This window comes from Schistocerca cancellata, chromosome 3 (genome assembly GCF_023864275.1).
Source record: "Schistocerca cancellata isolate TAMUIC-IGC-003103 chromosome 3, iqSchCanc2.1, whole genome shotgun sequence".
In the NCBI taxonomy this organism is placed as follows: Eukaryota; Metazoa; Arthropoda; class Insecta; order Orthoptera; family Acrididae; genus Schistocerca; species Schistocerca cancellata.
Window position 1 is genome coordinate 212,934,183 of NC_064628.1, and position 23,876 is coordinate 212,958,058.

The 23,876-nt window shown below is 40.9% G+C and overlaps 1 protein-coding gene across 2 annotated transcripts in view; it reads right to left on the reverse strand.

Moving 5' to 3' along the window:
* The window catches only part of LOC126174841 (protein pigeon), a 483,403-nt gene that overhangs the window by 409,997 nt on the left and 49,530 nt on the right, over window positions 1-23,876 (reverse strand). For both annotated transcript variants that reach the window (XM_049921225.1, XM_049921224.1), the window contains exon 2: window positions 2,293-2,441. In XM_049921225.1, the coding sequence (XP_049777182.1) occupies window positions 2,293-2,441 (149 nt within the window). The remainder of the gene's footprint in view (window positions 1-2,292; window positions 2,442-23,876) is intronic.

Here is a 23,876-nt window from a genome sequence, read left to right on the forward strand (position 1 = left end):
ATGTGTAGTGTGGTTTGACAAGTTGTGGATTGCCACTTTTCCAATGATGTAAGATTTAGAGTGGACTGGCAATCCAATGAGGCATTTAACCCTCAGTGTGTGGAGGGTACGGTTCATTGTAAGTGGTTTTGCGATGTTTTGAGGGCATTTTCCATACAATGACTTGGGTGCACTCATTCAGGGTACCACGAATGTGGACAAGGATGTTAATTTCAACATTCTTGGTGACAAAGTGTCGTTCTTTGTTCGTCATGATGACAGTTGCATGCCCACATTCACTGTCTGACAAGGGTGTAAGACATCCTATCACATCTCAACTTGCCTGTTAAATCACTCAGATGCAGATCAAATGAAAACTATTTGAAATATTAGTTGAAAATAGTAGTCAATATTTCTGTAATTCAGTAGCTCTACGGGATCTAATTATCAATGAGTGGCTTCAGATGGCTCTGGCATACCGGAAGAAACTTGTGAATTGACAGTCTTATCAATACAGTCTTATCAATACTCTCTCTGCTCAAACTCTTTGCCTCTGTATATGTCTGCTTGTGTCTGTATATGTGTGGATGGATATGTGTGTGTTTGTGTGCAAGTGTATACCCGACCTTTTTTCCCCCTAAGGTAAGTCTTTCCGCTCCCAGGATTGGAATGACTCCTTACCCTCTCCCTTAAAACCCACATCCTTTCGTCTTTCCCTCTCCTTCCCTCTTTGCTGACGAAGCAACCATTGGTTGCGAAAGCTAGAATTTTGTGTGTATGTTTGTGTTTGTTTGTGTGTCTATCGACGTGCCAGCGCTTTTGTTTTGTAAGTCACACCATCTTTGTTTTTAGATACAATACTACAGTTAGTTTAACATGATATGAGCATTGTGTTTTCTGAGGGACTAACACCTTTTGTCCAGTGTGTTTAATATGCATAAAGAGAGAGACAATTTTAACAATGGATCTCATGGTTAGCTTCGACATAAAACCCTATTTAGAAACTTGTCACTATATGAAACTGATCTGCCAGACCAGACTGAGCTATTTTTGTTATCAACTTGCTTCAAATCATAAGGAAAATACCACAGACAGACAGTTTAACATTGAGTTCTCTCCTCTTCTCATTAGCAGCTGACATATTAACAGGTGCCTTTATTTGAAGCAGTGGCACTTAGTTCAGCTCCAATGGACAATCTGTTCATCATATGGTCCATGCCAGTAAGGCAGAACTATACACATTTTATCAATATTCAAACAAGTGAACATCTTAATGACACTGGACGGGGCACTAGCACATAGAGCTTACTAAAACCCAACACATATGGACAGGTACTTCCATGCTGTATCTCACAATCACCCAACACAGACAAATTCAAGCCACCTGCCCACTCATTAATGTCCCTGCCTGATGGTTACCATCCCAAACTGATACACAGAACTACAAAAACCAATAAAAGAATGAAAGACAGGCAGGACATAGATCAACTGCAGCCAGCAGCGTGCTTACCTTATGTGAAGGAAGCTCCATCTACTGCAGATATGTGCAATGTGGACTCTGAGTGTGGAGACATATACAGCAGAGAAATTGGCATGCCAGCTGCAACACATATCTGGCAGCACGAGTGCTACATTGGGTGACCAAACATAAAAAAAAACTGTGGCAGGCAAATGAAATTCTATTAAATCTGTGTGCTTGCCAAGCAGCAAGAGATGGTCAAGTGAAAGACCAAGGAGGCCTCTGCAACATTAAAATGTCATAATGACATGAACAGAGAGACTCCCTATAGACTTGTACCTCACTGGCTGCCAGCCATCAGAGCCCTACAGACTGCAGATACAACTTGAAACATGAGCATTACAATCGAGAAACTGCCGCTGAGCGAGTAATGTCAACCCCAAGGAAAACCCCATTCTCTGATGCCTGCCAGTCATGGTTCATACTATACTGAAGCAACAAACACCACATACCCACTCCATCCACCAATGGAAAGCAATCTAACAAAGTTTCCACTCTTTCCACCACAGGAGACCAATAATATCAATTGTTTCCAAAAATGAGATGCAATTTCACAATCACTAGGAGGACATGATAAATATAATGGACACTGGGCAACACATTATGCCAGTACACACAGATGAAGACCACTATGACCATGACCAAAATATTAGTGACAGTAATTTTATAATACAACATAGCACCATACACAGTAAACATTTATGTTGATTGTGTGATATTCATGTTCATCACCACAAGCTGTGCGCTAATTAAAAGTTATGGAGCAGACTTGAGTTATGGATTATGTGACAAACCTTTAAACTGTTGCCTTCATGACAGTATTTTCCAATGTAAGTCTGAAGTTTGTGACAGTTCTCATCTTCAGTCTGCAGTTCCAGCCACCATCCTATTATTAGGCACCCGTCTTGCTCCTGACCCAACGGCTTCCATTCTCTGACAGTACCTAAAAAATAAAGAAATAAATCTCTTTTTATTTCAAAAGACATATACGTCACAGAATACATTTTTCTGTATATAAGTACTTCTATAAATCTGGTGAACACTCACAGAACATAGTCTAAATAAGAAATAAATGTCACATTTAAAATCAACTTGCAATATAATTAAAATTATGTAATGAACTAATACCTTTGGAATGTAACATTAGATAGAATAGCATTTTAACATCAAGGATGACATATAAATAGCAGTGATGTGCAAGCTGACATCACAAGCTAATGTTTACCAGAAACATAGTTTCGCTGTTAGTACTTGCATTCTAGCATCATAATTTAACAATTCACAAAAATTTTAAAATCGCTTTCAAACAGTTCATTACTGATGTATCTTCACTCATAACACAAGCCTGTCTGTACAGTTTACAGACTTGCTTAAAGAGGCCACCTGGGTTGCCCCTTGGCACTCTCCAGTGAGCCACCAAAGAAACAGTATTACTTAAGCAATTACAAATGAGTGGTTGGACTATTCTGTAACCTGTATTACTGTTGTTCAATCAATGTGTTCAGTGCACAACCTATAGTTCACAGTATTTTACACATTTCTCTATAAAGTACTACATTCCATAAATCGCATTTGTTCTTGCTGTAACAAACTTGGCAACGAGTGAGGGTTACATTTTCTCTACACCTTAGGGTCAATGCTAAGTCACTCGACAAACATCTCAATGGAAGAAATATTCCAACATCTCATTGTCCAGCAGCAAGCCTTTGTGGAACATCAACAGGCTCTCAACACAATTCTAAATCAAGTGGCATCAGCATTTTCGTGGCGGTTTACTTTCCCCCCTACAAGACATGGTTACACCAACATTTCGAGGTTTTTCTCATGGATGATGTAAACCTGTGTCAAGCTTGCTTTCTTTTCTGGCTTTCACCGTGCATTTATCAGTTGCTGTAGCAACTTTTGCCTTTACAACAACCGGTCAGTTCATCATTTGATGAAATATACAGGCTTCTCTCAACCTATTACTGTGACAGAACACATGTCACTGCGACACGTGACCATTGTCATAAACACCCAAACCAATCTTACAAAGCCTGGGCTGCAGAAGTACACAGGATGACCCATCATTGTAAATTTGTCAATAGTAACCATCATGAATCCTACACTAATCATGTGGTGAATGATGATATTATTTGTCTGGTCCTGGATAGGGAAGTGTGTGAAAAAGCACATCAATGTGGGAATCCGAAGCTTATGGATGTGCTCAATACAGCAAAGTCCTTTGAAGTGACACGGACCACAGGCAGTCAGATTGCAGTGTGTGAAGAGGTATCAGAAGTTGCTGTCAACCACTCTTAGGCATGCAGTAAGTGCTCAGGATAATGGGGAAGTCATTGCAAAAGTACAACCTATGACTCAGCGTCACATGAGGCAGTGTCTGTTATGATCACAGCAGCAACAGGCCATGTCACAGCAGCAGCCACGTTCCCTCCTTCTGTCTTGTCCATAAAGCTTTATTCAATGTGAGCATGCTGTGTGCACTAAGCACTGGGCAGTTTGCAGTAAGTGTTGAAAGAAAGACCACATTGCATCAGTGTGTACCTCCTCTTCAAATGTGGCAAAACACAGTGGTACTGATTGATATAAAATGTGTTGCTACAATGACTGTTTCTCCAAACAAACTGTTTATTGACCTGTGTGTGTTTAATAAACCGCTATAAATGCAAGTGGACACAGGGGCTGCACAGCTTTAGTAAACATGGACGTGGGCTCCCCTCATCTCACGTTTCACATAAGTTTGTTATTCACACTAAACAGCAGATTCTGACCATAGGTCAGTTCTCTGCTCCTGTCTCTTACAAATCTGTTGTTTACCCTTTCACCTTCCTTGTTGTGGATCATTTCCATATTGCAAACCTATTTGGGTGAGACGCTTTTAATGCTTTCAGTATCTCCATTGCCAATTAGCTAAATTTAGTGTCAGATCTGTTTCTGTATCAGCAACTGGAGTCCTCTGCTCTGGGTTTTCGTCTCCGTTTTCCCCTGGGCTCAGTTGTGCTACCATTTTTCAGGCCCACATTACTATGAAAGACTTTGCCCACCCTAATTTTTTTCAGGGCCAACAGGTGCCTGTTGTGTTGTGCAGCTCTGTCAAGGCCGAATTAGATGATCTGACATCAGTCGATGTCATTTGGCTTATTTCTTCCAGTGAATGGGCTACACCACAGGTCATCGTTAAGAAGCTGACGGCTAAGCTTCACCTCTGCGGTGACTTCAGTGTCACAATTAATGCACAGTTCATGATAGATATCTTCTCTGACCTGCCCCAATGAGTTGCTCACAAAATTGTCAGGCGGCCACTACATTTCCAAGATCAATTTATCAGAAGTGGACTTCCAGCTCCCCTTGGATGAGGCCACTAGGCACCTTCTCGTTGTCAATACAACTTTCGGCTATACCAATAACAACACTTGTCTTTCGGCATCACTAGCACGCCCGCAATTTTTCAGTTTTTTAGAACAGCTGACAGCCTCTGCACCTGGCTACATCAATTACCTCGACAATATCGGTGTTTTGGGTTCTTCCCCCAAAGAACACCTTATCAAACTCCAATCATTGTTTTCTGTTTTGCTGTCTGTGGGGCTAAAGTGCAATTTCAAAAAATATCAATTTTTCCAGCCATCAACTGAGTGCCTAGGTTTTGAGGTATACCACACAGGGGTCAAGCCATTGCATCACCATGCTGATGCAACTGCAGCTTTGTCGCAACCAACGTCCATTAAGGAACTGTGGGCATTTCTAGATAAAGTTGCATACTACCATAATTTTTTACAGGACGCATCCACTGTTGCTCAGTCACAATGCACACTTCTGTGTAAAAATGTGCCTTTTTTCCATGATCCCCAGCTTGTGGCTGAGTGTTCTCTTTGCTTAAATCTAAGCTTCAATCTGCCCCATGTCTGACCACTTTTCAGCTGGGTCAGCACCTCTTGTTGGCTATAGATGCCTCTCAGCATGGTCTTGGTGTTGGTGCACAAATACGCAGATGGGTCTGAATGACCCACTTCTTACGATTCTAAGACTTTAACTCCCGTTCACAGCAGTATTCTCAGATTGAAAAGGAGGCTTTAGTGATTGTGTTCGCCATCAAGAAATTTTATGTCTACTTGTATGGTTCAAAGTTCCATTTAATCACAGAACACAAGGTGTTGGTTACTCTTTTTAACCCATCAGCATCCGTACCAGTAAGGCAGAGCATTGTTTGCAGCAGTGGACTCTATTTCTCTCCCATTATCATTATCAGATTCATTACTGGCTGACGGTGCAACACACCAATGCCGATGCCTTATCTCACCTTCTGATCTGGCTGAACCTGGTGTTCGATCACGATGAGTTGCTTTGTTTCTATTTAGATACTGAGAACCACAACATGGTCAATGGTTTTAACATCACTAGTGCCACTATAGCATTGGTCATCACTGTGGATCCTGTACTTAGCCGGTTCCTCTCTTTTGTGCAGCACTGTTGGCTGGAAAACCCCCCCGACTAGTGTCTCAGATTCCTTACACACTGCCTTTATGTGTGTGACAGAGTTCTTTTGTTAGCTATGGAGGATGCAGCTCCTCAGGTTGCGATTCCTGCTTCCTAATGCCATAATGTACTATGGCTTCTGCATGATGGTCATTGGGGGATGGCCGGGCATAGAGGGGGATATTACATGGCTTATCATTGCTTTGTACTTACTGTGTTCAGCAACATGTGGCCTCGTGGATGACTTTTTCATCCTGGCTGATGACATGGCATCTGTGGGAGCGTCTACATGTCAATTTTGCTGGGTCCTTCCTAAATCAGTCTTCGCTTATTGTAGTGGACATCTATTCCAAGTTTCCCTACATGGTGCATTGTCTATCCACATCCACAGCAGCCACTATTTCAGCCCTGTCTAAAATTTTTGCAATTGAGGGGCTTCTGAATACCACGGCTACAGATAATGGCCCCAGCTTGTTTTTCAAGGATTTACATCTTTTTGTCAGGCTAGTGGTGTTTGCCATCTCTCAGCTCACCCATCTCATCCTCAGTCTAATGATGAGGAAGAACATTTTGTTCAGATGTTTAAGACTTAGATGTATCTGGCAGGTCACCTGAAGCTGTGTCAAACCATGTTTTGAGTTGGTACTGTTTCACTCCAGTCGACGACAAAAGCCCAGTAAAGCTGCCACATAGGTGTCATCCACGGACCCTCTTTTACCTACTGCATCTAATGCCACGTCCAATGGCCACACTGGCTCTGCAACAGTTCCAGCCAGATGCGTCTGTCAGGGCTTGTGGTTTTGGCCACCGGCTGAACTGGGTTCATGCCTTCATTGAGCGTCATCGGGGCTTGCACCTGTGCATCGTGTGCACTCCTTATGGGTGGTCATCCTGTCACTTCAACCAGCTGCGGCTGCGCACAGCACTGTCTATTCTGGAGGGCCCACCATCTCTCCTGCCCTCGATGCTGCCAATGCCTGTTCCTGGTTTACAGATGGTCAGTTTGCACCAAAATGGGGGTCGCTGCCTGGAAGATTACTGTCTGGGGTTCCTGCACTCCTTGACAGTCATCGCCGACACAGCCCCCTCTGCAGCGGATGCCGCAGCTGCCACCACCTCTGTTGCTGGGTCCTATGCAGCCACCATCTCCAACAACCCTGCTGATGACTCTGGCACCGACTGCTTACCTCAAGGAGGACATCGCTATCAAGATGTCATCCCCGGTCCAGGCCCTACAACCTCTCACAAGAGGTGGGATGGCACACCAAACCAGCTCCTCATCACTTCTATCCATACTCACTGGTGCCTGCCCACTGCATGCTGCAGCAGTCACTGTCATTGGGTGATAAAGTGGACGTCAGTGTCGTCACTGGTGTTCCCCATGACTTTTAGTGTCAGTGCCTTGTGAGAGATAAGTGCCTTTTTCCCCTTTCTTTTGCTTTTTTTCTCCTTTCATGGTACCAGTGCTTTTTTTGTACCAGTAATTTTTTGCCTAGCGGTTTTATGTATGTATGTGGTTTTCCCACAACTGGAAGGAAGGAGTGATGTACCTCCACTCATGACGCACACAACTTCAGAGACCGCACGTCCACAGTTCACAGGCCCATTCAGAGGGGCTCTCTGGGTTGACCTCCTGGCATGCTCTGGTGACTGCCAAAGATACAATACTATTTAAGTGATTGCAAACAAGTGCTTGGCCTATTCCATAACCTGTATTACTGTTGTCCAGTCGATGCGTTCATTGTACAACCTGTACTTCATTGTATTTTACATGTTTTTCAGTAAATTAATACATTCCATAAATTGCATTTGTTCTTGCTGCAGCAATTACTAAGTACCAAGTCAACATTCTGAGTCATCTTTGAGACAATCCTTGAGAAATTGAGTGTAGTTTCTTAGAAACATCAGAAAAATTAATTTTAGGTACAAACAGTGGCAACCAATCGTTTAATGAAATATTAGTTTATTTTTATAATTGAGCCATATTTATGTCACACCAGCTCTGAACACCTTGCCACGTGGGTCATATCCTTGCGGAAGACCAAGCTGCAACACTTGTTCTACACACCCATCCAACACATCCCTATATTCCACTCTGTCATAGACATATTCTACCCAGTCAGAGGCAGGAATCCTTGTGAAAGAAGTCGTATCATTTGCTGGCTTTGTTGTAACTTTTGCATTGCCATTCAAATGGGCAGGACCACCAACCAACTGTCCACCCAAAAGAATGGCCACTGACAAATTACAGTCAAGAGCATGGATGACCACCCTGTGGCTGACATGCTGCTGAGTAAAACATGTTGGACTTTAATGGCTGATTCACAAATTGTGCCAACTGGACCCCCTCCCCCCATGCTAACTTATATTAATTACACTGATAATAGTGTCTTCCTTCCAACATCTCTGTAGATTCTGCAAACCTCCAAGCAAGAGGTGCAATAGGAAGTACCCTCTGCCATTCACGACACTGTGATTTGTAGAGGATACATTTATACCATTTATTACGAGTTTATATGTTGAGTTCATATAACCTGAATTGTAAATGTTCTTTAATAACTAAAAAATAAAGGATTTTCGGATGTGTGTACAAGTGAACATTTTTTCTTGTTTTGATGTAAGGAACCTGCCCCTAAAGTTTATAAAAGTACTTGTGAAACACTCTGTAGGTTTAGATTTAGAAATAAGAAATTGAGATTCTGAAGTCCAACACTAAGCATAGATACCTGTCTGTTGCATCATGGTCTTTGAGAGGAGATGCATCTGTCATACAATGATCAGCCACATCATCATGATCTACCTAATAGCTGGTATGTCCAACTTTGGAAAGGATAACAGGGGCAACACATCATGCCAAGGAAGTAATGAGGTCTTGGTAGGTCGCTGGAGGGAGTTGGCATGACACCTTCCTTTACAAGTCACCTAATTCCCGAAAATTGTGGGGAGGGGGTGATGAGCTCTGATACCACGTTCAATCTCATCCCAGATGTGTTTTAAGGGGTTCAAACCACTCCATCACACTCCTTGCCTTATGACATGGTGCACTATCTTGTCGAAAAATGCCACTGCCATCTGGAAACATGATCATGATGAAGGGGTGTACATGGTCTGCAACCATGGTACAATACTCCGTGGCTGTCATGGTGCCTTGCACAAGCTCCCCTAGACCCATGGATGCCCACATGCAAGTTTCTCAGAGAATAATGAAGCTGCCATCGGTTTGGCTCTGTCCCACAGTACAGGTGTCGAGGAGCTGTTCCCCTAGAAGACGACAGATTTGTGCCCTCCCACAGGCATGACGAAGAAGATATTGGGGTTCATCAGACCTCACAACACCCTGTCACTGCACCAATGTCAAGTGCTGACGGTCACGTGCCCATTTCAATCGTAGTTGGTGATGTGGTGTTAACATTGGCACATGCATGGGTCATCAATTGCAAAGGCCCATTCTTAGGAGTGTTCAGTGCACTGCGTGTTCAGACACACTTGTACTTTGCCCAGTACTAAAGTCTGATATTTCTTCTGCCACAGTTTGCCGACTGCCCTGTTTTACCTGTCTGTCCAGCTCACAATGTCTGACATCTTTAATGAAGGGTGGTCATCCAACCCCGCCACATGTTGAAGATGCTCACCACAGCACTCAGATAGATCACACTCCTTCCCCATTCTACACATGGACAACACACTCACCAATACAACGTGCACCGTGCATGTGCCTGACTAGTAGTTATTCCTCGTCAGGTGCTGATGCTATTGCTTGGATGGGTTTATATTGATAGTAGGTCAGTGGTCATAATGTTCTGGCTGATCAATGTATTTCTCAATACTAACAGTCAAGTCTCAGTTAAACAATGGAAGACCTGAAGTAGTAAATTATAGAGTCAGCCAAAAGTTTATCAGGGTTGGAAGTGAAAGCTTTTGTTAAAAGTTAAAATGAACATAATATGATCATTAACATTATAAAAATACATAAATGACACTTCTGAAACTGTAGAATAAGTTTTTGTTTCACTGGCCTCATGCTTGTAATATACTCTGAAAGCAATAATAGAGGTAGCTGTGGTTTTTAGGGCTTTATCTTAAAAAGATAGGGTTGCCATAGGTATTTTGGTAGTGTGATTGCTTGAGTGCAATAATAGTGTGTGATGTTGGCTAACTGTTAAGTAGTCAGGGGCATCAGGATTTTCCACACAATTAAGAAGTGTCTCTGTCTGCACTGCTGTTTGGCAGCCACACAACAAATATTAGTCTAAGGGCATCATGTTTGGATTGTGTGGGCAATAATAAGTTATACAGTGAAAGCTACTGCATAATTTCATACTGTAGGCATGCACTGTCATGAACAAACAACTGTCACATGGGAGCATGGTTCTGTGGCTTAGCTCAGTGACAATACCAATATATATCCATAACTATTAGAACTAAATACAAATGCTTCAACCATCTTTAAGCATCATTACATACAACCAGTGTCATCAAGCAAAATTATATGTAGAAAAAGTAAATAAAAAGGTACTTATCCAAATATCATCAAGTACAATTAATGGTTGCACTGCAAGGCATCGCATATTATTTGACCCTCAGATACATCCTGTATGACAATTTAGTTATGACTGTCTACCCATATAATATGTAATAACTCAAGCACTTAACAGAGATGTCATTCTTCCAGATAACTAAAAAAGTCATTATGTTATGCATGTTTAAATACATATTATAGCAGCAGACTGAATCTGGGACTGACGATGAAGTTCCCAGTAGATTAAAACTTTGTGTTGATGCAGAACATGAAACAAGAACCTTTGGTTTTCACAGGCAATTCCTCCAGCTACTGAGCTATTCAGATACGACTCACAAGTTTACTTCTGCTAGTTCCTCTCTCCTACCTTCCAAGTTTCACAAAAGTCCTCCAGCATACCTTGTCGGCTTCATACTCTGAAAAGAAACAATATAGCAGAGAAATGACTTAGCCACAGCCTAAAGGATTGTTTCCATAATGAATTTTCAGTCTGCACTGATTTGAAATTTCCTAACAGGTTAAAACTGTGTGCTTGACCAGGACATCAACCTAGAATCTTTGCCTCTGATGGACATTTCTCAACCAGCATTACGGGATTGTGGTTTTAAAGCACCACCTTTATTGCAATTGGTAATCTTTACTTTTGCTTCTAGTGCCGGAATATACTTGCTTCATTTCAAAAGAACGGCACAGATGAAGTAATTGCAACTAATAACGAGAATCAGTAAGCAACATCATTGGAAATTAGTCAGAGTTGTAATAAATTAGTCAGAGTTATAGTAATTATAAATAAAAGAAACCAACTTGACTCAGACCATGTTCCTAGCCCCGCGTGGCTATATACACTTTTGAAAAACTGTGTTATCTGCATGCTTACACTCTCAAAATCTTTGTAAAAGCTTAATACAATATAGCATAGTTGTAACTGTAGAGAGTAAATTGGATAATTTACTGCAATGCTTCTTATTGAAAGGTAAGGTTAATTTCAACTATCTACCTATGAATACTTTCTTGAAAATGGAATTATTATATTCCAAGAGTAGCAGAAAAATATATATTACCATGCTAAAAAAAAATTGGTACTTTAACATAAACATTTATGGTATCCATCACACATAGATTCGATAGTACTGAAACTGTTCACTAACAATTTCATACAAAATGGCATTTGACACTTGTGGGCAGTTACTGTGGCTCCATAATCATCAACTGCTGACTCTTTTAACTTCAATGGATCTAGATAACAGAAACTCCTTCAGATCATTATGAATCATGATTGCTTGTTCCCCTAGGTCAAAGACCAGTAACATAACAGCCCTAATTTTTTAAAAATTGCATTCACACATATGAAACACATGTTCAAAGTTTGCTGGAAGTAACTAAGAGCTCTCATTCACAAATACTGGATGAATATTGTTCTAACCAAGAACACAAGGGAACACACTGTCATAAAACAGTTATGGTTTATTAGGTCACAGAGTGACAACAACAAGAATACACTGGATATAGTTATAAGTAATTTATTTATTTAATCATATGGCTAGGGCCACCCATCGGGCAGGCCATTCGCCAGGTGCCGGTCTTTCAATTTGATGCCACTCTGGCGACCTGCAGTCAATGAGGATGATAGGATGATGATGAGGACAGCACAACACCCAGTCCCTGGGTGGAAAAAATTCCCCGACCCAGCCGGGAATCGAACCCGGGCCCAGAGGATAGACAATCCGTCATGCTTACCATTCAGCTACTGGGGGCAGACATTAAAAGTAATGAACGCACATGACAACTGAGAGCCCAGAGGCCCATGCATGGCCATATAAAGATGCTGCCTCTTTACTGTGTCGCTGGAGTAGTTCTGTGTGCACACAGCGGAACAGGTGACTGCAGTCGGTGACTGTGCTACCCCTGGCGGCCACCTGAAGTGGCAGTGGGTGTGCCGTTTGAATGTTGACGCGCACTACGATAGCTGTAATGGCGCCCTTCCTGGAATGGAACTAGTTCTGGTGGCATGCCATAAGTCAATCTTCAGTGTGAACAATGAAGATCACATCGGCTGAGGATGACAACTGGAATCTAGTGAGGGTGACATCCAAAACCCAAGGCCCAGACTGGTGTGCTGGGCACAAACTTCGATGAAACCAGTGTTGTTTAGGGATACCTGCTCGGTAGCAGAAGGGCGAGTGGCATCTGTGGCTGTCAGCTGTGCAAGAGCTCGGTGGAATTTTTGGTCCCAATTGGCATCAGTTTGTAAGAGATTAAAAAGCTGTGACAGACTCTGTAGCCTGGAAATATTCTATGCACTTGCACATTTGCATCTTAAACATCTGAAAAAGGTGTCCCACCTTGCCATTTGACAGTGGATAGAAGGGAGGCACCTTGATGTGGCGAATGCCATTACATGTACAAAAGTCCTTGAAAGATTGTGCCATGAATTGAAGAGCACTGTCAGAAACCACAGTGTAAGGCAAGCCTTCTACGAAGAATATCTTCGACAATACCTTGACAGTTGTGTCTGCTGTCATTGATGGACAATAAACAACATAAGAAAAATGATGAAAAGCACCAATGTTCAATAAACAGAAAGGGTCTAATAAATGGACCAGCGAAATGAATGTGGACTCTTTTCCAAGACTGTGTAGGGACCAAGCATGGTGGGAAAAAAGTGCGTGCAGCACCACCTGCTGACACAAGCACCTGTGGCAGGCCGTGACAAGACATTCCACTTCCCAATTGATACCAGCCAAAACACATGAAGGTGCACTAACAAGTCTGTGCAAGAGATTACCCTGTGACCTTGATGTAATTATTGAAGGACCTCCTGCTGCAGAGCCACTGGAACCACAACATGGGGAGTTCACTCTTCCATTGGCAGGAGAATAGCACCATACGAAAGGGAGAAATGATGGCACAGTGTTAAGCAGCTCTGAAGCCTGGCCCAGCATATTGTCGGGCCACCACTGCTGTACCACACATACGACCTGCCAGAGCACCAACCCCAATGCCAAAGCAGAAGCAATATGAGAACTGGTGATGGGGAAGCCAACCACCATGGGCCTTGCCTCCATACCCAGTTGAAAAAGGCAGATCATCCTTGTCGAATGAGGAGTCAGGGCCCATAGGAAGTCGGGACAGAGCATCCAAATTCACATGTTATGACATGGTAAGAAAATAAATTTCATAATTGTGCTGGGGCAAGAACAGAGCCCAAAGCGAAGATAATGAGCGGCTTTGTCCAGTAAGATTGCTAACTGGATAAACATGGAAACAAAGGATTTATGGTCAGTAATTAAATGAAACTTTGTACCATACTAGAACACATTAAAATATTTTAAGGCATAGGCAATAATAGCAAGAGCTGCTTTTTCTGACTGGGAATACTGTTGCTGAGAAAAGATGGGCATTTTCAATGCAAAGGCAACAGGCTGTTCGGAGACATCTGAATGGCAGTAGTGGGCCAGGACTGCCCCTACCCTGTACTCAGATGTGTCCATGGCCAGAACAAGATGCTTGTCAGGTTGAAAAGTTGCAAGACATGGCTCAGAGCAAGGACTATTCTTAAGCTGCACCAAAGTATGCTCACAAGCTGCAGATCAAAAAAAGAAGCACATTTCCACAATAGATGCAAGGGGTGGATAACAGTAGCCACTATGGGAATGAAATCATGATAGTATGCGGCACTGGTGAGGAATGCCTTAAATTCTTTTACATTAAATAGATGGTGCAAAGCCATAATGGTGGTTGTATGTTGTTACAAGGAGCACATGCCCTGCTGGAAAATGTTATGATCCAAATACACAGACGGGGCAAAGCCATAATCATTGTATGTTGTTACAAGGAGCACATGCCCTGCTGGAAAATTTTATGACCCAAATAAACAATCACAGGCTGGAAAAAATGAGAATTGGCAAAGCTAAATCTCAGGTGCACAGCTTATACAACCATAAACAAAAAATTAAGGTTACAGAGGTGATACTCTGTGGTAGCACCTGTCACAATAATATCATCAAGACAGTTGATGCACTGAGGGACAACCAATGTAACCTATTAAAAAAAATGTTGACAGATGGCAGGTGCACCTGAATATTAGCCGTTGATACTGACAGAGGCCAAAAGGCGTGTTAACCACAAAGAACTGTATTCATGCCTCATCCAATGGAATATGTAGGTAGGCTTCAGCCAATCGATTTTCAGAAAGAACAGATCCCCAACCAACTTTGTGAGCAACACCTCCAGGACAGGGAGCAGGTATGTGTCCATGATTGCTCATGCATTAACAGGGACCTTGAAGTCGCCACAGAGCTAAATTTTACTAGACAGTGTCTTTATGATCACTAAGGGCATAACCCATTCACTTGAGGAAACCAATACAATCACTCTCAGTGACATTAAGCAATCTAGCTCCGCCATGGCTTGGTCACTTAAAACTACTGGTATTGGTCGTTCCTGAAAAAAGTGCGGACAGGCAGAGAGTTTGAGCTTGATGTGTGCTGTGAAATTATGTGCACAACTTAATTCAGAACACAAGGAAACTCAATTCATGATTAGGCACTTTGTCTGACACCAAATGCACTGCACCCATAAAAGAAAGACTAAAAGTAGAAAAGCATCTAAGCTAAACAAAGTTTCAGTACTCATATCATTAACCATTTAGCATGTGATGGAACAGACAACTCACCTGTAAGGTTTGTCAGCCATGAACTGGACACCAATATGAATCTCCTGTTTGTTACACCTTACCAACCTGTGCTCGATGCATGCTAACAGTGGGTACCCAAGTCTGGGAGTTGAATAGGGACATGGCAGCTCTCATGTCAATTTGTAGGCATAACAGCTGATCCACCACCTGTGCTTAAGTGAAAAGTTCGTTGTGGCTGGCAGACAGTAGCGAACACAATGACAAGGAATATAAATATTGATGTTCATTGATTCCTGCAACGACTCTTGAGGGGACAGAGATTGACAATGGATCTAATGACAACAGACAGACTTGACATCTTTGACGATATCCATGACAAAACTGGAGTCAGTGGCCATGAGCATTTAGAGGAACTATGGCTCAAGTTTAAAAGAATAATTGACCATGCACTGGATGGATATGTACCCAGTTGAAGAGTTTATAATAGGAATGAAAAGAGATGCTGAATGAAACGCATTTGTCTGTCAAGAGAGCAATGGGTGAAGCCTTCAATGACTACTATGTCAGAATATTGTCCAATGATCTTTCAAAGAACCCAAAGAAGTTCCGGCCATATGTAAAGGCTGTTGGTGATAGTAAGGTTAGTGTCCAGTTCCTAGGGAATGAGAAAGGAGCTGAAATTGAGGGTAGTAAAGCAAAAGCTGAAATGCTTAACTCCATTTTCAATTGTTCTTTTAGAAAGGAAAACCTAGTAAAATGCCCCAATTTAATCCTTGTACCACTGAAAATATGACTGAAATAAGTATCAGTGTCAACAATGCTTGTATACACGTGAAATTGTTAAAACAGAACAAAGCTTCAGGGCTCAATGGAATCCCAGTCAGAGTCTATACCAAATTTGTGGCTGAGTTAGCCCCTCTTCTGATTATAATCTATTGTAGATGAAACCCAACTCACTCTTTTCTCACAAGACATTATAGAGCTTTGGATCAAGGGAATCTGGTAGATGCAATGAATTTTTCTTGATTTCCAAACAGCATTTGACTCAGTACCACACTTACACTTGTCAAAAGTATCAAGTGAAATCTGTGACAGGACTGATGCCTTTTTGATAGGGAAGTTGCAGTGTGTCATCTAGGACAGAGCATAACTGTCAGGTATACAACTAACTTCAGGTGGGCCCCAGGGGAAAGTACTGGGATCCTTGCTGACCAAATTTTATATTAATGAATTTGTGGACAATATTAATAGTAACCTCAGACTTTTTGCAGGTGATGCAGTTATCTATAATGAAGTACCATTTGAAAGAAGCTTACAAATATTCAATCAGATCTTGATAAGACTTCAAAGTGGTGCAAACATCAGCAACTTGCTTTAAATGTTCGGAAATATAAAATTACGCACTTCACAAAATTAAAAAAATTAATAGTTCCTCTGGCTATAATATCAGTGAGTCACAAGTGCAATCTTGAAGGCACATGTAAACTATCCAGAGAAAATATACTAAAAAAGTTCCAAAAACCAACTTTAAATTATGATTCTAGGAATACAGTATGCGCCCCTACTTATCACTCACATACAGATCATGAGGACAAGATGCACATATGCAATCCATCAATCATTCTTCCCATGCTCCATAAGTGAATGGAACAGGAAGAAACCCTAATAACTGGTACAATGGGAAGTGCCCTCTACCATGCACTTCATGGTGGTTTGCACAGTATAGATGTAGTTGACATGCTGCCACTACATGACCTTTTTGGCATGCTGCACAAATCAAGATGGGCGTGAAGGAAATTGCATTCACTGTCCATGATGCCAACAATGTGTTTGTCAACATAGCCAACAATCATACCAATACAGTCATGTTCAGCTGCTGTTGTTGCAGGAGTGACTGGAGTAGAGCCTCTAATGAAGAGCCGAACGGCATAAATAACATCCGAAACACATGAAAACCCAGTCCTCACTTGTTGTCACTTGTGTTCTAACTAGAAGACAAGGAAGCACAAAGTTGTAAAACAGATATGATTTATTAGGTCACGGAGTGACAACAAGAAGGATACACTGGTTGTAGTTAAGTAAGGAATTAATTTGATAACCGAGAGCTCCGAGGCCCTTGCATGGCATTATAAAAACACTCTCTCCATCTGGATTGTTGGAGTTGTGCTGCATGTGCACAGTGGAACAGGTGACTGCGGTCCCTGACTGGGCTGCTCCTGGCGACCGCCTCAGATAGCTGTCAGCACACTGACTGAATGTCAGCGTGTACTAAGCTTGCCATTGACCCAACTCACGCCTACTGTGGGCAGTAGGTATAGTAATAGGTGGTTTATTACAAATATAGTCTGGATAATTTGCACACTGTGAGTTACATTGCCTCAAGGCATATATACTGTTTCTAGCTTTCATATTTTACGTACTGTGTTCAACCTTCAATGTAAGATTATACCCATTAATCATTCAATTATGTTAGCATTTTAAATTTTTAAAGTTGGTCAGTAATTTTTTGAAATACTGGAAATCTAATTTTTGTTTACCCTCGAAGCCGTTAGGCAAGCAACTGCAATTGGAAACTTGCACCATTTTAGTCATTTAGTAACACACATTATTACTTCCAGACACTGGCTGCAGTGACACCACTATCAAAACTAAATGCATGTCGACACTGAATTTAACAGTGTGCAATATTTGCTTACCCCCAGAAACTGTGTTATGTCTTGCATTTCACAATTCACCAGACTTATTGTCCACCCCTATAGCTGAATGGTCAGCATGACGGACTGCCGTCCTAAGGGGCCCGGGTTCGATTCCTGGCTAGGTTGAGGATTTTCTCCGCTCGGGGACTGGGTGTTGTGTTGTCTTCATCATCATTTCATCCCCATTGGTGCGCAGGTCGCCCAATGTGGTGTCAAATGTAATAAGACCTGCACCAAGGCAGCCAGAACTGCCCCATAAGGGGCCTCCCGGCCAATGACGCCAAACGCTCATTTCCATTTACCAGACTTATTAGTGCTACAATTAGTGTTGAAATTATTACACTCAACATGTTTGCTAATTATGCTGTTCCCATGTACCCTAAACATGAACTATCATTGTACATACAATGTAAAGAGGCTTGACATGAGGCATGCATGTACACTGTGTTGAACTTACGAAACAAATGACTGGCTGCAATTAGACAGATATACAGGAATATAAAGCCACAAGTCAGCAGTCCTGAAAGTAATGATTTGTTATTTACTCAAAACTTACTAGTCATCTATTACAATGATATTCCAATCAACAACTTGAGTCAGCTGGAGATTATGGACCTTGAAACCGTGTGTTTTGAGATAACCTCTAATGGGGAATGTTGGAATACCTACTTTAACAATAAGCATAAATCTTTACAAATGAGAAACTGGTGTACAGGCAGTTGAACAGGGCAAGGAAAGGGGAGCATCAGCGAGAGTGCACAAGTATCTGTGTTGTAATAACAAAAACAGCAGCAAGAGTCAATTTAAAATATCCTCATTGTCACGATATAAGTTCTCAGTCACTCATGTTCTGGAAAATGGAAACAATGCCCAAAAAAGTCTCTCTCTTTTTTCCTTTCCCTTTCTGTTGTGATGTTAGTGATGATTGTGGAAGATTAAAATACAACAGTTTTATCCAATTAAAAATTTGCAAGAGGAAATTTCCTCAAACTGGTTTTTGTTGTACATGAAAGCTTTGCTTTACAAGTTCTCTTAGCTGTGAGTGAATTTCTTGAACTGTCATGTTGTTAGTGAGTATTCGTAGTTCAATTAAAAGTGAGAACAAGATTGTATGAAACTTAATATTTTTATAATGTTTGAAAAATAACATCCGGCCACAAAAATTTCTAGCAAAATTATGGAAGAAAATTTTAAACATTTTATAATATCTTTTCCAAAGAGGAAATGGTATGGTTTCATACACTAGCCGACATGGGATGACCAACTCCTTCCTCCATATTCTCAGACTCAGGCATCTTCAGGAAAGCACTGCTTTCCACACACACAATTTAGTTCACAAATCTGTTGTTTCAGGAATTGTTAATATGTTTTCCTGTAAAGATGAATGTTCTCAATCATTATTTTTGTGTAATTTATAGTTGCACATTTAGCTTTACTATGAAACCACACTGTCATTTCCACACATAATGAATAAAGTTCAATCAAGAATTTCTAACTCAAATCAGGATTAGCTCCAATCACGCCAGAATCAAGAATATTTTGCAGCTTCAGTGAAAAGATAACTAAACATGCAACCATATACAATGTGAGAAGTTTGCAAAAGTAAATTATTGTCATTTTAAACAATTTGAAATGTTGTCAATGCAGGTTTCTTCATTGCTTATGGCTCTACCATTGCAATAAATGTTTGAAAATCAATGTCATGGCAATGTACAGAAATTGAACAACTGGATGATTTATCTAAAATTTTTGGAGAAATAGCTCCACATCAGATAACATGAAATAAAATAGCAGGTGAATCACTTGGTATGAGGGGCAAACACAGTTGTGATAATAAATTTCAAATTATGAACACTGTGACAGCTGCATCAAAATTATTTATAAAACCCAACTAGTTTCATGACATTGTAGTCTCATATCAGCAACTGCTGACCTAAAGAAGATATTATCAGAACTACCTTAAAACATGAACTACCAAATTAATAATTTGTTGATTAGCAAGTAAGGTATATGGACCTTCCAGCACATAATGCCCTTAAAATCTCTGTAAGGCTCAATAATATAAGCCCCCTATCTTCCTCCACAAGCCATTAATTATATTGCCTATGCCGATATGACACGATGTGTAACTCCTGCGAGACAGTGACTGTTTTGTTGTAGGGAGTGCCAGAGGCAGCTTTGTTGGACCAGTAGGTCTTTGTAGTTCAGATGTCGCGTAGGCTTTTGGATTCCTGCAGTTGCAGAACAAGGTGGATATTTCGGTCTTCCATTGACTTCGTGGATGAATATAGTGAGCACTGAAACTGAATTGTGCGTGTTATTTTAGATTGTTTCTCTTTTATCTTCATTGTTACCTGTGTAAGTTGCATAAGAAACAATTATAATGATAATGCCAAAGACATAATTATCCTGCACAGAGTACACCTCTAGCACATGTTATACTATCTACATGAATTTTGAGAATCAACAGTTAAAAAAATTTTGGTTCAACTCTCGTTGTGAATGCTTGTACTCTCATGTCGGTCTCCAGGTGAGAATGTCATCTATTACTTTGTGAATATATATATGATAATGAAATAATCATCAGATATTTAAATGTATTCTGTTTTATTTAATAGAAAAACAACTAACATTCTGTTCTACTGGTTGTAAGCTTTTTATATGCTTTCAGCTTATTGAGTCAGTTGGAAATGGACAGTTTGGTAATGCAATGATCATGTGTCATTAGTGCACTATCTTATGCACAGTTATGTTTTCACAAGGCCAGCCTGCAGTCTATACCTTTTAACTGTTGTTACTGTGCAAATCATTTGTTGCATTTAAACAAATCATCATCACAGCCCTCTATCTACACACTTTACCACTTCCCAAAACAGCTTCTGTGCCTGACCATTTCAATTTTTAATTCTATCAGGTATTTAAATATTATAAAACTACATTACCAAAAGTCTTAATCACAATTCTATTGCTACTAAGACTGTTCAATTTCAATAATAAAATATTCTACTGAGATTGCTATTTTATCTCCATAAAAAATGCTTTCAAAAATTACTATTTAAAAATAAAGCAACACAAGAGGATTTTAATTTTTTTTACAAATTCAAAAGTTTACAGCTCCAAGCTATTATTATTACTGTTGTTATTATTGTTGTTGTTATCCTCTTGCTGTCGTCAATGTGATGTTTCTCAACATTGAATAATTAACATTCAAAGTCACACCATTTCTCTTTACATTTTATTTTGTGGGATACATTGTAGTTGCTACTGTCCTTATTACATTGTTGAATTGGGATCAGAGTTGATGCTTTGCTTGCGAGGTTTATACTAGCTCATGTTTAGGAACCATGTCTGGCTAAATTTGTGGATGTCATGCTGAGGCAGTTTCTGCTGTGGGCTTATTTAAATTTTAATAAGTTTAAAGGGTTCTCAGGTTCCCAGCCAAGTCAAGTAATTACAATTACACTAGCTTTTTGGCCAAGCACTCCTTGGCCATTGCCAAGTGCTATGACTGCCAATGGGCTGCTGGCATGCCCCTCATATACACTAACTGCCGGCTGTGACATCATTGGTGCTTGCGGCATCACCATATGTGGGCATACATTGACTCTGCGTTCAACGTCCCTGCTTCCACTGCACAATAGCTGAATCCCATGTTGTGCTGAGCTGCTGGCCACCGTCTCTATTTAGGATGTTGTTGGTTACTATAATTTCAATGGATTCCGTAATTACAAAATCACAGGAACTGTTAATGCGAGCCATGATGGATGTTTCATCAAATTTTGTCTGGTGACCATTTTCTATAGCATGTTTAGCTAAATCAGATTTCTTGGTGTAGCATAGGCAATAAAGCCTCTCATGCTCCTTCCTGCCTTGTTCCACAATGTGTGCTGTTTGCTGTAAGACTAGCCACACTTACAAGGTATCCTGTAGGCTCCAGGTGTTCTGAGACCAGCTGAATCTTTAACTGGTCTCAGTAATTGACACATTTTTGTCAGAGGATTGAAAGTCAATTTGATCTTGTGTCTTTTCAGCACGTGGCTTATCTTGCCCAACATGCAGCCTCAGAATGACAAGAAAGCAAGGTTGTTTTCCTGCTCCTTGTCAGTGGTTTATTGTGATTCTTGTTAGAAATCACTTCATTTATTTGATAAACACTATAGCCATTGTTTCTGAAGACCTTGCACAGGTCACTTAGATCACGGGGCAAGCTATCAGCATCTGATATTCTTGCGCAGTACACAAATGTTTGTAATATGGAACACTTCTGTGTAGAGTGATGATCGCTGATGGCACACAAGTACATGTTGATGGGTTTTCTCTAGAAACCGTGGCTAAGGCACACGCTTCATTTGCAGGAGACAAGGACATCGAGGAAGGGTAATGCACTGTCATTTTCTATCTCCATGGTGAACAGGATGGTACTGTTAATGCTGTTGAGGTGTTCCAAGAACTCATCAAGTTTCTCATGTCTGTGGGGACAAATGACAAATGTGTCATCAAAGTATTGACGCTAGGTTTAATGGCACCGTGTCTAAGATGATATCCTCAAAATTCCCCATGAACAGGTTTGCAACAGCTGGAGCTAACAGGCTACCCATATTAATGCCATCCACCTGATCGTAATACTGGCCGTTGAACAGAAAACAAGAAGACGGAAGAGTTTGCCTAAATAGCTTGACCACGTCAGCTACAAAGAATTGGGATGTCCAAAGAGTCTTTAATAGGCACATCCATAAACAACACCATCACATCAAAACTGACCATAATATCATCGTCACTAAGTCAAAGACAGTTAATTCGGCTGATAAAATCATATTAGCTTTTAATATGATGTTTGCAGTGTTCCTTATGTGGCACAGGGAGCTTGGCTACGTACTTCGGCAGATTGTACGAGGGGCATTTGAAAAGTCCGTGCAAAGTCCGAGAGATGGCACCACCGGCATGTATCGAGGTCATGTTTAGTTGGTAGCATCTTTGGAAAGAACGCATACCAAGTTTCAGCCATATTGGTCTATTTCTTTGTGGTTCGCATTCGTGTGAATCAAGGAAGTCGAGTGATTGTCAAAAAATGGACAAAAAAGAATTTTGTGTGGTGCTTAAGCATTACTTTTTGAAAGACAAAATGCCTCAGGAGACTAAAGAGAATCTTGATAAACATTATGGTGACTTTGGACCTTCGACTGGAAAAGTTTATCAGTGGTTTTGAAATTTTTGGAATGGATATATGGGCACAAGTGATGCTGAACGTTCTGGACACCCTGTGGAGGTTACGACTCCAGAAATCACTGATAAAATCCATGATATGGTGATGGATGACAGAAGAGTTAAGGTGTGTGAGATTGCTGGTGCTGTGGGCATCTCGAATGAATGGGTACATAATATTTTGCATAAACATTTGGACATGAGAAAGCTATCTGCAAGATGGGTTCAACGATTGCTCATGTTTGACCAAAAACGGAATCGTGTGAAGTGTTGCAAGGATAGTTTGCAGCTGTTCAGGAAGAATCCACAGGACTTTAAGCGTAGTTTTCTCACTGTGGATGAAACATGGATACATTACTATACTCCTGAGACCAAACAACAATCTAAACAATGGGTTACCAAGGGAAAATCTGCACCAAAAAAGGCGAAGACCATTCCTTCGGCCGGAAAGCTATGGCGACTGTCTTTTTGGATTCGCAAGGGATAATCCTCATCGACTATCTGGAAAAGGGTAAAACTATTACAGGTGCATATTATTCATCGTTATTGGACTGTTTGAAAACTGAGATGCAAGAAAAACACCGGTGATTGGACCGCAAACTCCTTTTCCATCACGAAAATGCACCAGCACACCCCTCAGCAGTTGTGGTTGCCAAATTAATGGAAATAGGATTCCAACTCATTTCACATCCCCCCTATTCTCCAGACTTGGCTCCCTCAGACTACTATTTGTTACCCAATTTGAAGAAATGGCTGGCGGGACAATGATTTTATTCAAACGAGATGGTGATTGCAGCAACTAATAGCTATTTTGCAGACTTGGACAATTATTCAGAAGGGATCAATAAATTA